The sequence below is a fragment of the Scyliorhinus canicula genome, chromosome 17 (genome assembly GCF_902713615.1).
Source record: "Scyliorhinus canicula chromosome 17, sScyCan1.1, whole genome shotgun sequence".
In the NCBI taxonomy this organism is placed as follows: domain Eukaryota; kingdom Metazoa; phylum Chordata; class Chondrichthyes; order Carcharhiniformes; family Scyliorhinidae; genus Scyliorhinus; species Scyliorhinus canicula.
In genome coordinates this window covers 133,582,309-133,594,066 of record NC_052162.1, presented here as the reverse complement: position 1 = coordinate 133,594,066, position 11,758 = coordinate 133,582,309, and the positions used below count along the sequence as shown (strand labels likewise).

The 11,758-nt window shown below is 45.8% G+C and overlaps 1 protein-coding gene across 4 annotated transcripts; it reads left to right on the top strand.

Moving 5' to 3' along the window:
- The first annotated feature begins 7,542 nt into the window (after window positions 1-7,542).
- LOC119951159 (zinc finger protein 239-like) lies at window positions 7,543-11,109 on the top strand. 4 transcript variants are annotated; one of them, XM_038774187.1, is made up of 3 exons: window positions 7,543-7,653; window positions 8,171-8,260; window positions 10,021-11,109. In XM_038774187.1, exons 1-3 carry the CDS (start codon window positions 7,556-7,558, stop codon window positions 10,103-10,105), a joined length of 273 nt encoding a protein of 90 aa, XP_038630115.1. In that variant the 5' UTR covers window positions 7,543-7,555; the 3' UTR covers window positions 10,106-11,109. The 4 variants fall into 4 exon arrangements, with proteins under 4 accessions (XP_038630115.1, XP_038630114.1, XP_038630112.1 ...); XM_038774186.1 differs by having other exon boundaries at window positions 7,635-7,653; XM_038774184.1 differs by lacking the exon at window positions 7,543-7,653 and adding an exon at window positions 7,682-7,781.
- Window positions 11,110-11,758: the final 649 nt, after the last annotated feature.

Here is an 11,758-nt window from a genome sequence, read left to right as displayed (position 1 = left end):
TCTGAGCAATGTGGAATAAGCTTCTCCCAATCATTGAAAATGTTGCCCCCAACAAACATGATGTGGAGATGCCGGCGTTGGACTGGGGTGAGCACAGTAAGAAGTCTTACAACACCAGGTTAAAGTCCAACAGGTTTGTTTCAAACACGAGCTTTCGGAGCACGGCTCCTTCTTCAGGTGAATGGAAAGGCTTGTTCCAGAAATGTTCTGGAACAAGCCTTTCCATTCACCTGAAGAAGGAGCCGTGCTCCGAAAGCTCGTGTTTGAAACAAACCTGTTGGACTTTAACCTGGTGTTGTAAGACTTCTTACTGTGCCCAACAAACATGGCGGCCGCACATGCGCTCTGCTGCTGATTGTCCCGAGTAAAGATGGCGGTCGTTACCCCGAACCGATCACTGGACCCTCGCGGCCCCGCTCCGTGAAACGGGGGAACAAGGAAGTGTTTTTTCCGGGTATGGGCTTGCACAACATGTTTAGAAAACTTTTCCACCCACCAGCCAGATCCATCGCTCCCCCGTTCCACAATATTCCTCTTACCCTTTGTGGATCCGAAATAAAAGCTTCTCTCCGTCGCCATTACCGGTACTGCGCATGCTTCAGTCACATCCGCCCCTCACTCACTCACTCTGATTGGTTAGAGGATCATCCGCTCCTGCTCGTCCTCCAGTCCCGCCCCCTCTTCCTATTGGGCCGGAGCTGCCGTCAAACACTCTCAGGCATTGTGATGTGGAGCATGCGTAGTGAGGCTCATGTCCAGGGACAGACGCTTCTTTGTCTCATCTTCAGGCGGGAAGGAGGCGGATAAGCGGAGGCAGCGTTAGGGGCAGTGGGTGGGAGGGGAGGCTTCTCAAACACCCAGTGAGGGCCTCAACACCCCCAATAACAAACTAGCCGCACCGCCTCAACACCCAACACAACGGCAGCTGCCGCTTTCTCCCGGTGCCAGGCCCTAGTAGACAAATGTGGCTTCAGGAAGGAAATGCAGCAATGGATTTGTTCAGGAGAAATTATCTTTCACTCACTTTACTGATCCTGGAGCAGGAGGAGAGAATGGGACAATTTCTATCCTGCTCTCACACTGATGGATTTGTTAATGTAGGTGGTAGAATTTAAATTCAGTGAATAATCTGGAATTCAAAGCTGCACTCAGTATTAATCTTACAACACCAGGTTAAAGTCCAACAGGTTTGTTTCAAACACGAGCTTTCGGAGCACTGCTCCTTCCTCAGGTGAAAGGAGCAGTGCTCTGAAAGCTTGTGTTTGAAACAAACCTGTTGGACTTTAACCTGGTTGATGTACCATCGATTGTACGCGAGGCGAGTGATTTACCAAAGTCTGGCTTTAATTGACTAGAACACAGCTCTGCGATTGTCTACAGTGGAAAGGGATGATCGTCAGGTGTCTGAGCATTTATACCTCGTTAATAGAGGCGTGGTTAACTCAGCCTCTCGGCCAATTGGTCGAGAGGCACATGACTGACCAGGGCCAATGGTAAGCCGACGTTCTGGCCCAATGGCAGACGAGTATGCAGATCGTATCACCACACTGGTGTTGTAAGACTCCTTACTGTGCTCACCCCAGTCCAACGCCGGCATCTCCACATCATGGCTCAGTATTAATGACCTTGAAACCATTGTGAGTTTATCGGAAAGGGAAAGTGTCGGACTGGGATTTGCAGCTTTAGGAAACAATATAAACAATTACTCCCCAGGAACGAGAATTATCTGTTCTGAATTTCTGACCTGTGTAAACTGGTTTTACAGGGTTACAAGGAATGGATTGACAGACAGGAAACTCAAATCAATCATCACATCAAGATCTGACTGTCACTCAATTGATCAGGATCTGAATGTCATCAATTTTTGAATGTGGAAGGAGAATTGCTTGCTCTGTCTGTGGGAAAAGATTTCAGTGTGACTGCAAAAGCACAAAGACAGGAGGATGAGAGGTGACTTAATAGAGGTTTATAAGATGATGAGGGGGATAGATAGAGTGAACGTTCAGAGACTATTTCCTCGGGTGGATGTAGCTGTTACAAGGGCATAACTATAAGGTTCAGGTTGGGACATACAGGAGGGATGTCTGAGGTAGGTTCTTTACTCAGAGTGGTTAGGGTGTGGAATGGACTGCCTGCTGTGATAGTGGAGTTGGACACTTTAGGAACTTTCAAACGGTTATTGGATAGATACATGGAGCACACCAGAATGACAGGGAGTGGGATAGCTTGATCTTGGTTTCGGACAATGCTCGGCACAACATTGAGGGCTGAAGGGCCTGTTCTATGCTGTACTGTTCTATGTTCTATGACAAACACACACACCCGAGAGAGTGTTCCAATGAACTGACTGTGGAAAGAGCTTTAACCAGTTACACAGCCTGAAAAACACCACACCCTCACAGTGAGGAGGAACCATACACGTGTTCTGCGTGTGGAGGAAGCTTCAACCGATCGTCCAACATGGAGAGACACAAGGACGCCGGCACCATTGAGAAACCACCTTGGAAATGTGGGGATTGTGGGAAGGGATACAGTTACCCGTCTGAGCTGTAAACAGATCAAAGCAGTCACACCGTGGAGAGACCATTCACCTGTTCCGAGTGTGGAAAGGGATTCACTCGACTAACACATCTGACTGCACACCAACTTGTTCACTCTGGCAGGAGACCTTTTAAATGGTCCGAATGTGAGAAGAGCTTTAAAAACAAATTTAATCTTCTGACTCCAGCGAGTTCACACTGGGGAGAGGCCATTCACTTGCTCTGAATGTGGGAAGAGATTCACTCAGTTATCCAACCTTCTGACACCAGCGAGTTCACACTGGGCAGAAACCATTCACGTGTCCTGCGTGTGGGGTGACATTCACTCAGTTATGCAAACTGTTGGATCAGCAGCGAGTTCACACTGGGGAGAGACCATTCACCAGCGCATTCAAACTGGGGTGAGACAGTTCATCTGCTCTGAATGTGGGAAGGGAATTCACTCAGTCTGCCCAACTCGCCTCACACCAACGTGTTCACTCTGACACGAGACCTTTTAAATGTTCCACCTGTGAGAAGAGCTTTAAAGGCAAAATGGATCTGGTGATTCACCAGTGCAGTCACACTGGAGAGAGGGCGTTCACCTGCTCCGTGTGTGGGAAGGGATTCACTCAGCATTCCCTCCGGCTGGAACACCAGCGCATTCACACAAGGGAGACATTATTCATCTGCTCTGTGTGTGGGATGGGGCTGGTTTAGCACAATGGGCTAAATCGCTAGCTTTTAAAGCAGACCAAGGCAGGCCAGCAGCATGGTTCAATTCCCGTACTAGCCTCCTTCAACAGGCGCCGGAATGTGGCGTCTAGGGGCTTTTCACAGTAACTTCATTGAAGCCTACCTGTGACAATAAGCGATTTTAATTTTTCATTCATTTAACCTGCAGAAACACCACCGAGTTCACAAGCGATTACAGGGGTTGGATACTGTTATTGCTGCTGTTAATCACATCCAGGACTGAGCCGTGTTCATTCTGACGGTTGGAGTTTGTTTCAGTTGATGGTAATCATTCCGGTGATTCGGCTGGAGTTTAATATTCTGTATATAGATTAATTAAATTAGCTTTGTGTTAATGACAGTGTTCTGGTCCTTGATTTCTCTAAAATAGGAAGAGACTGATTGATGTCCTGTTACCGACTGTTCCTTTGTTGGATCTTTTCTCATTTGTTTTGGAAGATATGGTAAAGCAAAGAGTAAGACCAGAGAGAAAGATAAGAACATGGGAAATGATAAACAGACTGAAGCAGGAAGAGACAGAGTGAACACATTTAAAATTACATCAGATAAACGCGACAAAAATAATAAAATGACAAAACTAAAGATCTGTATCAAAACACAAGCAGCATTTGAAACCAAACTGATGAATTGGCAGCACCTATAGAAATAAGTCAGTATGATCTGATGGCCATTCAGAGACATAGATTGGGACCTGAATTGTTTTATATTCATTCATGGCATGTCGGTGTCGCTGGCCAGTCCAACATTTATAATAATAATAAGCTCTATTGTCGCAAGTAGGCTTCCATCAACACTGCCATGAAGTTACTGTGAAAAGCCCCTAGTCGCTACGTTCTGGCGCCCTTTTAAATGTGTTCTCGAGTACACCGAGGGAGAATACAGAATGTCCAAATGACCCAACAGCATGTCTTTCAAGACTTGCCGGAGGAAACCGGAGCACCCGGAGAAAACCCACGCCAACACGTGGAGAACGTGCAGATTCCGCACAGACAGTGACCCGAGCTGGGAATCGAACCTGAGACCCTGGAGCTGTTAAGCAACAGTGCGAACCACTGTGCTACCATGATGCCCAATAAATATTTCTGATTGTTAAAACTAATAACAATAGTAACAATCTTTATTATTGTCACAAGTAGGCTTACATTAACACTGCTTTATTGCCCAGCCCTCATTTCCCTTCGAAAGGTGGTGGTGAGCTGAATATTATAGTGTAATTGTTGATGGTGTTAGCACATTAAACAGGGATGATCTAAACTCAGGAAACCAGGATGTAGGAGTGGTTTGGTTTGAGATGAAAAATGGTAAAGGCAAGAATTTACTTCTGGGAGTGATGTGCAGGCCTCCTAATTGGCAGCACGTGAGCACTGTGATTAGCACTATAACTTTACAGTGCCAGGGTCCCAGGTTCGATTCCCGACTTGGGTCACTGCTTGTGCGGATTCTGAACGTTCTCCCTGTGCCTGGGTGCTCTGATTTCCTCCCATAAGTCCCAAAAGACATACTATTAGGTAAGTTGGACATTCTGAATTCTCCCTCAGTGTACCAAACAGGCACCGGACCAGGGCCTTTTCACAGTAACTTAATTGCAGTTAAGCCTACTTGTGACAATAAATATTATTAATATTAATTTATTATTATTATTATTAATTGTAACGGCACAGTAGGACAGAGTGTTAAGGAAGAGATAATGGGAGTTTGTCAGAAAAGGTACAGCTATAATCAAGGGGGATTTTAGTCTACTTATAGACTGGAAACATCAGATGGTTGAAGGTAGTGTAGGTGAGGAGTTCACAGAATGTTTTTGTGATAGTTTCTACAATCAGCACATTTTGGAGCCAACCAGAGGGCAGGTTATACCAGGCTTGGTATTGTGCAACAAGGATTAATTGATAACCTCATGGTGAAGACATCCCCAGGTAACAGCGATCATAATATGATTGAATTTGACGTGCAGTTTGAGGGGAAGAAGATTGAGCTCAAAGGCATATTTCAGGACAGAACATTGGGCAGATTATAAAGAATAGAATATAAACACAAAAATATTAATAAGGAGGGAATAATTGGGCTAAACAAGTGGCTTGTAATTCAGAACAAGGCCAGCAGCGCGGGAGCAATTCCCGTATCGGCCTCCCCGAAAAGCGCCGGAATGTGGCGACTAGGGGCTTTTCACAGTAACTTAATTGAAGCCTACTCGTGACAATAAGCAATTATTATTATTAGAGTACCAGAGAAAGCTGGCTAGAAATATAAAGACAGAGTTTCGATAGACATTCGTATAAGTAAATAATTCAAGTGAGTGTTGATTCTCCAGAAAACCCGTCTGGGAAATGAACAATGAAAAGTAAGGTTTTGGCAAATTAATTGATCAGGTATGGAGGAATCAAATGACATCCCAGAAATATCCGTAAATCAGGAAGGAATGGAAAGAAAATTACAACCACCAGGGAAGTGGTAATGAGCAATGTCTTGAGTGTGCAGGCTGACAAAATCCTGGGTCCAGGCAGACTTCACCAAAAGGTCTTGAAAGAAGCAGCTAATGAGGGAGTTAATTGTCCAAAATTCACTAGATACGAGGAGGATTCCATTAAATTGGAAAATAGTGAATGTAACTCCTTTATTCACAAAGGGAGGGGGACAGATGGCTGGAAACTACAGGCTAGTTCAGCTAATATTAGTCATAGGGAACATGTTAGAAGCTATTATTAAAGATGTTATGTCAGATCTCTCAGAAAAATTCAAGGCAATCGGGCAGTGTCAACATGGTTTTGTGAAAGGAAAATCACGTTTAACCAATTTATCAGAGTTACACAATGGAGTCACATGACTCTGGATACAGGGGAATAGGTGAATGTACTGTCCTTAAATTTCCAGAAAGCATTTGATAAGCTATATCAAAGGTTGGTATAGAAAATAAAAACTCAGGATATAAGGGGTAACATACTGGCATGGACTGAAGATTGGCTAACCAACAGGAAACAGGACAGACATAAATGGGTATTTTTCTGATTGGTGGGATGTGATGAATGGTGTGTCACAGGGATCAGTACGGGAGACTCAACTTATTACCATTTATATAAATGACTTGGATGAAGGTACTGATGCTTCTGTTGCTAAATTTGCTGATAACACAAAGAAAGGTGGGACACTAAATTGTGAGGAATGCAAGACAGCCACATGGGGACATAGATAGGCTAAGTGAGTGGGCAAAGGCCCGGAATATGGAGTATAATGTGGGAAAATGTTGAAAATGCCCATTCTGTTAGGAAGAATAAAATAGGCATATTGTCCAAATTATGAGAGACTTTTAGAGTTCTGAGACACAGAGGGACTGAGGTGTTATTGTGCACTAATCACAAAAGGCGAGCAGTAGTTCGGAAAGTGAATAAAATGTTATTTATTGTGAGGGGAATTGAATACAAACTGGGGAGGTTATGCTTCAGTTATACAGGGCATTGGTGAGACTGCACGTGGAGCACAGGGTACAGTGTTGGTCTTATTTTTTAAACAAATCCAATTGAGGGACAATTTAGCATGGCCAATCCACATGCCTTTCACATCTTTGGGTTGTGGGGGCGAGACCCATGCAGACACGGGGAGAATGTGCAAACTCCGCATCAGACAGATCTCCTTATTTAAGAAATGATGTAAGTGTGTTGCAGGCCATTCAGAGAAAGTTTACAAGATTTATATCTGGAATGGATGGGTTGTCTTATGAGGAAAGGCTGAATTGGCCAGGCTTGTATCATCTCCAGTTTAGAAGAGTGAGGGGTGACTTCATTGAATCATATAAGACTCTGAAGGGTCTTGACAAAACTGGATGTATGGAGGATCTTTCCTCTTGTCAGAGAGTCTGGAACTCACTGTTTAACAATAAGGGATCACCCGGTTCGGACAGAGATGAGGAGAATTATTTTCCTCTCTGAGGGTCATGAGGCTTTGGAAATTTTGGGTGGTGGATGCAGTCACTGAATATTTTTCAGCCAGAGGTAGATATTTTTTTATAGGTGGTGGGCGGCAAATGGAATTAGACTCCAATTAGATCAGCCATGATGGTATTGAATGGTGCAGCAGGCTCGAGGGGCTGAGTGGCCGCCTCCTGCTCCCAACTCCTGTGTCGCCCTCCTACTCCCAACTCCTGTGTCGCCCTGCCTCGTTCCCTTCTCCTCCTATTGGTCCGGTGCTTCCGTCAATCATTTCCCGGGCATTGTGAGGTGTCACGTGAGAGGTCAGTGTCGGGGGGCGTGGTTTATAAATCCTGAGCGTGGCCCTGGAGCCGAACAATGAACATTCTCCGCTCCAATTGTCCGCCGCTATTGGACATGCGCAGTGTGACTGAAATTGTTGCATCGCAGCATGGGCTCCGACAGCCGCATGCGCGGTATGGACTCCGATAGCAGCATGCGCGGTGTGGACTCCGACAGCCGCATGCGCAGTGTGGGTGCTGCCGCCACAGGGAGGAGATCATTTGGATTCCACGATTAGACAGAAACAGCCGATTGTGGCCGGGTAATGGAGGTGGCCGAGTGGGTGCTGAGGCTTCATAAACACCCAGTGCAGGACTCAAAACCATAATAAGAACTGATCGGTCCGGCATTCGCCCCAAACGGGGCGGCGGCAGCAGCTGCCGAAAGGCCCAAAACCATTTCCACCAAACTTAATCATTTGCCGCAGGGCGCATGCGCGGTGCTCCCGTCCTGTCAGCAGGAGGAGAGGAGAGTAGGAGGAGAGAATGTTGTGAATATCTCTCCTGGACTGACAGGGATGGATTTTGCAAACTCCTTTTACAGGGGGTTGGGATGGCTGGATTTACACACAGAAAACTCAAACCAAGAGAAATGTGTGTCTCTTCTCAGTGTTTAATCTTGGACTGACAGTGTGATGATTTCTGTTTACAGGACGTTGGAAGAGCAGAATTTGAAGACAGAAAACACAAACCAAACATCAGATCAAAATGTGACAGTCACTCGATTCATCAGAACCGAAATGTAAGTCTGTGGAAAAAAATATTCAAACATCTGTGTGACTGGAAATGGGGATGAGCAATGTCATGGAGAGAACAAGTGAAATGAAAATCGCTTATTGTCACAAGTAGGATTCAAATGAAGTTACTGTGAAAAATCCCTAGTCACCACATTCCGGTGCCTGTTCGGGGAGGCTGGTACTGGAATTGAACCCGCTCTGCAGGCATGCCTTGGTCTGCTTTAAAAGCCAGCTATTTAGACCTGTGCTAAACCAGCCTCAGATTTGATAAGGAAGGTGAGAATTATAAATTGAGTTGCTGTTTGACCAGGAGCCTGTGTTGATTAATGAGGACAGGGTGATGAGTGAGTGAATGGAAATTAATGTAGAGGCAGAGGCAGCAGAGATTGGGATAAACTCAAGCTTGTCACAGGTTGAATGTCGGAGGCTGGTCATGAGTGCAGGAATAGTGAAGTCTCGAGGTAATAAAGGAATCGCAAATCTGAGACAGAATCAAGTCCAGTGATGTGAATGAGACGAAAACTCATTTGAGGAGTTGGCAGAGATTGTGGTCTGAAACTCAGCTGCCGGCTCTGAAGATGTCAAATGGACTGAAACGTTAACTCTGTTTCTTTCTGCACAGATACTACCAAACCTATTGAGTTTATTCAGCATTTTCTATTCTTATTCAGCATTTTCTATTTATATATGGAATATGATGCTGTTCACATGCGCCTGCCACCCTGGTCTTTCGAGGTGGTGGAGGCTGACGGTTTGGGAGATTCTGTCAAAGTTCTGGCTGTGTTTTCGATACATACAATCCACTCCCCCATGCTGCTCCCACCTCTCTTTCTTCCCCGATAAAGGCAAGAATCTGGTAGCACATTGGTGAGCACAGTTGCTTCACAGCTCCAGGGTCCCAGGTTCGATTCTCGGCTTGGGTCACTGTCTGTCTGAAGTTTGGACTTTCTCGCTGTGTCTGCTCAGGTTTCCTCCCACAGTCCAAAGATGTGCAGGTTAGGTGGATTGACCATGCAAAATTGCCCTTAGTGTCCAAAAAGTTTAAGGGGGTTACTGGGTTATGGGGATAGGGTGGAGGTGTTGGCTTAGGTAGGGTGCTCTTTCCGAGGGCTGGTGCAGACTCGATGGGCTGAATGGCCTCCTTCTGCACTGTAAATTCTATGACTGTATTTTGCTTTTATTTGAGTGAAGTATTTTCCCATAGTTATGAACAGCCTGGTTCAGCCTTGCACTGTTTTCATGGAAAGTTGATAGAGTCAGTGGGTCGGGAGTGGAGTTTGTTGTGGGGACTGAAGATGGGGACTGAGATCTTTCCATATTTAAATGGAGGAAATTTCTGTTAATCCGGTACTGGATGTCAGACAAGTCAGGATGGTGTGACTTGGATTGCAACTGGAAGATGATGCTGTTCACATACGCCTGCCACCCTGGTCTTTCAGGGGGTGGAGGTTGACGGTTTGGGAGATTCTGTCAAAGTTCTGGCTGAGTTTAGATATATACAATCCACTCCCCCATGCTGCTCCCACCTCTGTCTCTTCCCCGATAGAGGCGAGTTGTCATGCATCGGCCCAGACCACAGCTTCTCTTCCCTGAAGGATATTAGTGAACTAGTTTTTACCACAATCCAGCAGTTTTCATGGTCACTTTTTCCCAGTGCTGGCCCAACAAAATGACCAGATTCATTCAGCTCAATTTCACAACCTGCCTTTGTGTTTTTGCGAGCTCTCTCTCACTCCTTTTTCTCTGTTTTAAATTAATTTCTCAGGGTATTAGGAGAGCATTTGCAGCCAGGAATCAGAAACCAAACATCACATCAGGTCCTGACAGTCGCTCAATTTTTCAGAACCTGAATATCACTGTATTTTGAAGATGGAAGGAAAAAGCACAGTTCAAAGTGAGGAGAAACCATGGAGATGTGAAGACTGTGGGAAGGGATTCATTTACCCATCTACACTGGAAACTCATCGACGGACTCACACTGGGGAGAAGCCATTCACCTGCTCCACATGTGGGAAGGGATTCACTCAGTCATCTGACCTGCTGAGACACCAGCGAGTTCACAGTGGGGAGAGACCGTTCACCTGCTCTGTGTGTGGGAAGGGATTCACTCAATCATCCAACCTCCTGGCACATCATCAGCGAGTTCACACTGATGAGAGACATTTTAAATGCCCAGACTGCGGAAATGGCTACGTAAATTTCCAGGAACTGGTATACCACCAGCGTGTTCACACTGACGAGAGACCATTCAGGTACTCTCACTGCGGGACTGGGTTCAAGAGATCAGCTGCACTCACTATACACCAGCGCACTCACACTGGAGAGAGGCCGTTCACCTGCTCCGAGTGTGGGAAAGGGTTTAATCAGTCTTCTTCACTGAGAACACATCAGCGGTTCCATGCCAATGAAAGGCCGTTCATCTGCTCTGAGTGTGGCAAGGGATTCACAGATTCACCCAGCCTGGTGACACACCAGCGAGTTCACACTGTGGAGAGACCATTTAAATGCCCAGACTGTGGGAAATGCTATAAAAGTTCTGGGGTTCTGATGCACCATCAACGTGGTCACACTGATGAGAGACCATTCAGATGCTCTCACTGTGGAACGGGATTCAGGCGATCATTTGAGCTTGTTCTGCACCAGCGCACTCACACTGGGGAGCGGCCATTCACCTGCTCCGAGTGTGGGAAGGGATTCAGTCAGTCATCCAATCTACTGAGACACCAGCGAAGTCACAAGAAACTACAGTGATGGGATTTTGTTGTTAATTACATCCCAGACTGAACCATGTTTTTTGGGGTCCAGTTACAGGGTTTATATCTGCATAAAGCCAAATAAACCAACTTTGTGTCAAGCAGTGTGTTGAGTCTTTTTCATATCTCAAACATGAATTAGTTCCTTTTGAAGTGTTCTCCCTGTCCCATCTCCAAAATCCTCACCTCCAACAAGTGTGAGGAGCTGATGGAGCTTCTTTCTCACTGAGATTGAGCCAATCCGATCAGCTGCCTCTCTCTCTCCCACTAACCCACCGGGGGCAGAACTTTGTTTCTGAGCCATGAACTCACAGCTTTCTCCAGTTTCTCTGCCGTCTTCTCTTGTGCCCTCTCAGTGCTCATCTTGTCCATGAGACCCACCTTCTGCTGTATTGACCCTATTCTCACTGAACTACTGATCACCCAACTTCCCTGTGTTAGCTGATAATGTCAACTGGTCCCTCTCACCTTTAAATCCACCGTCATCACCCATATTAATAAAGGATCTGTCCTCGGCCCCTCCTATTTTCCATCCACATGCTGCCACTAGGTGGCATCATCCAAAAGCACTGTTAGTTTTCACATGTACACTGACAACACCCAGCTCTACCTCACCCCCGTCCCTCTCCATTCCTCCACTGTTACTAAATTATCAAACTGCTTATCCCACATCCAGAACTTGCTCCCATTAAAACTTGACCAAAGTAATTGTCTTCAGTCACCACTACAAATTCCATTCCCTAACTCCAT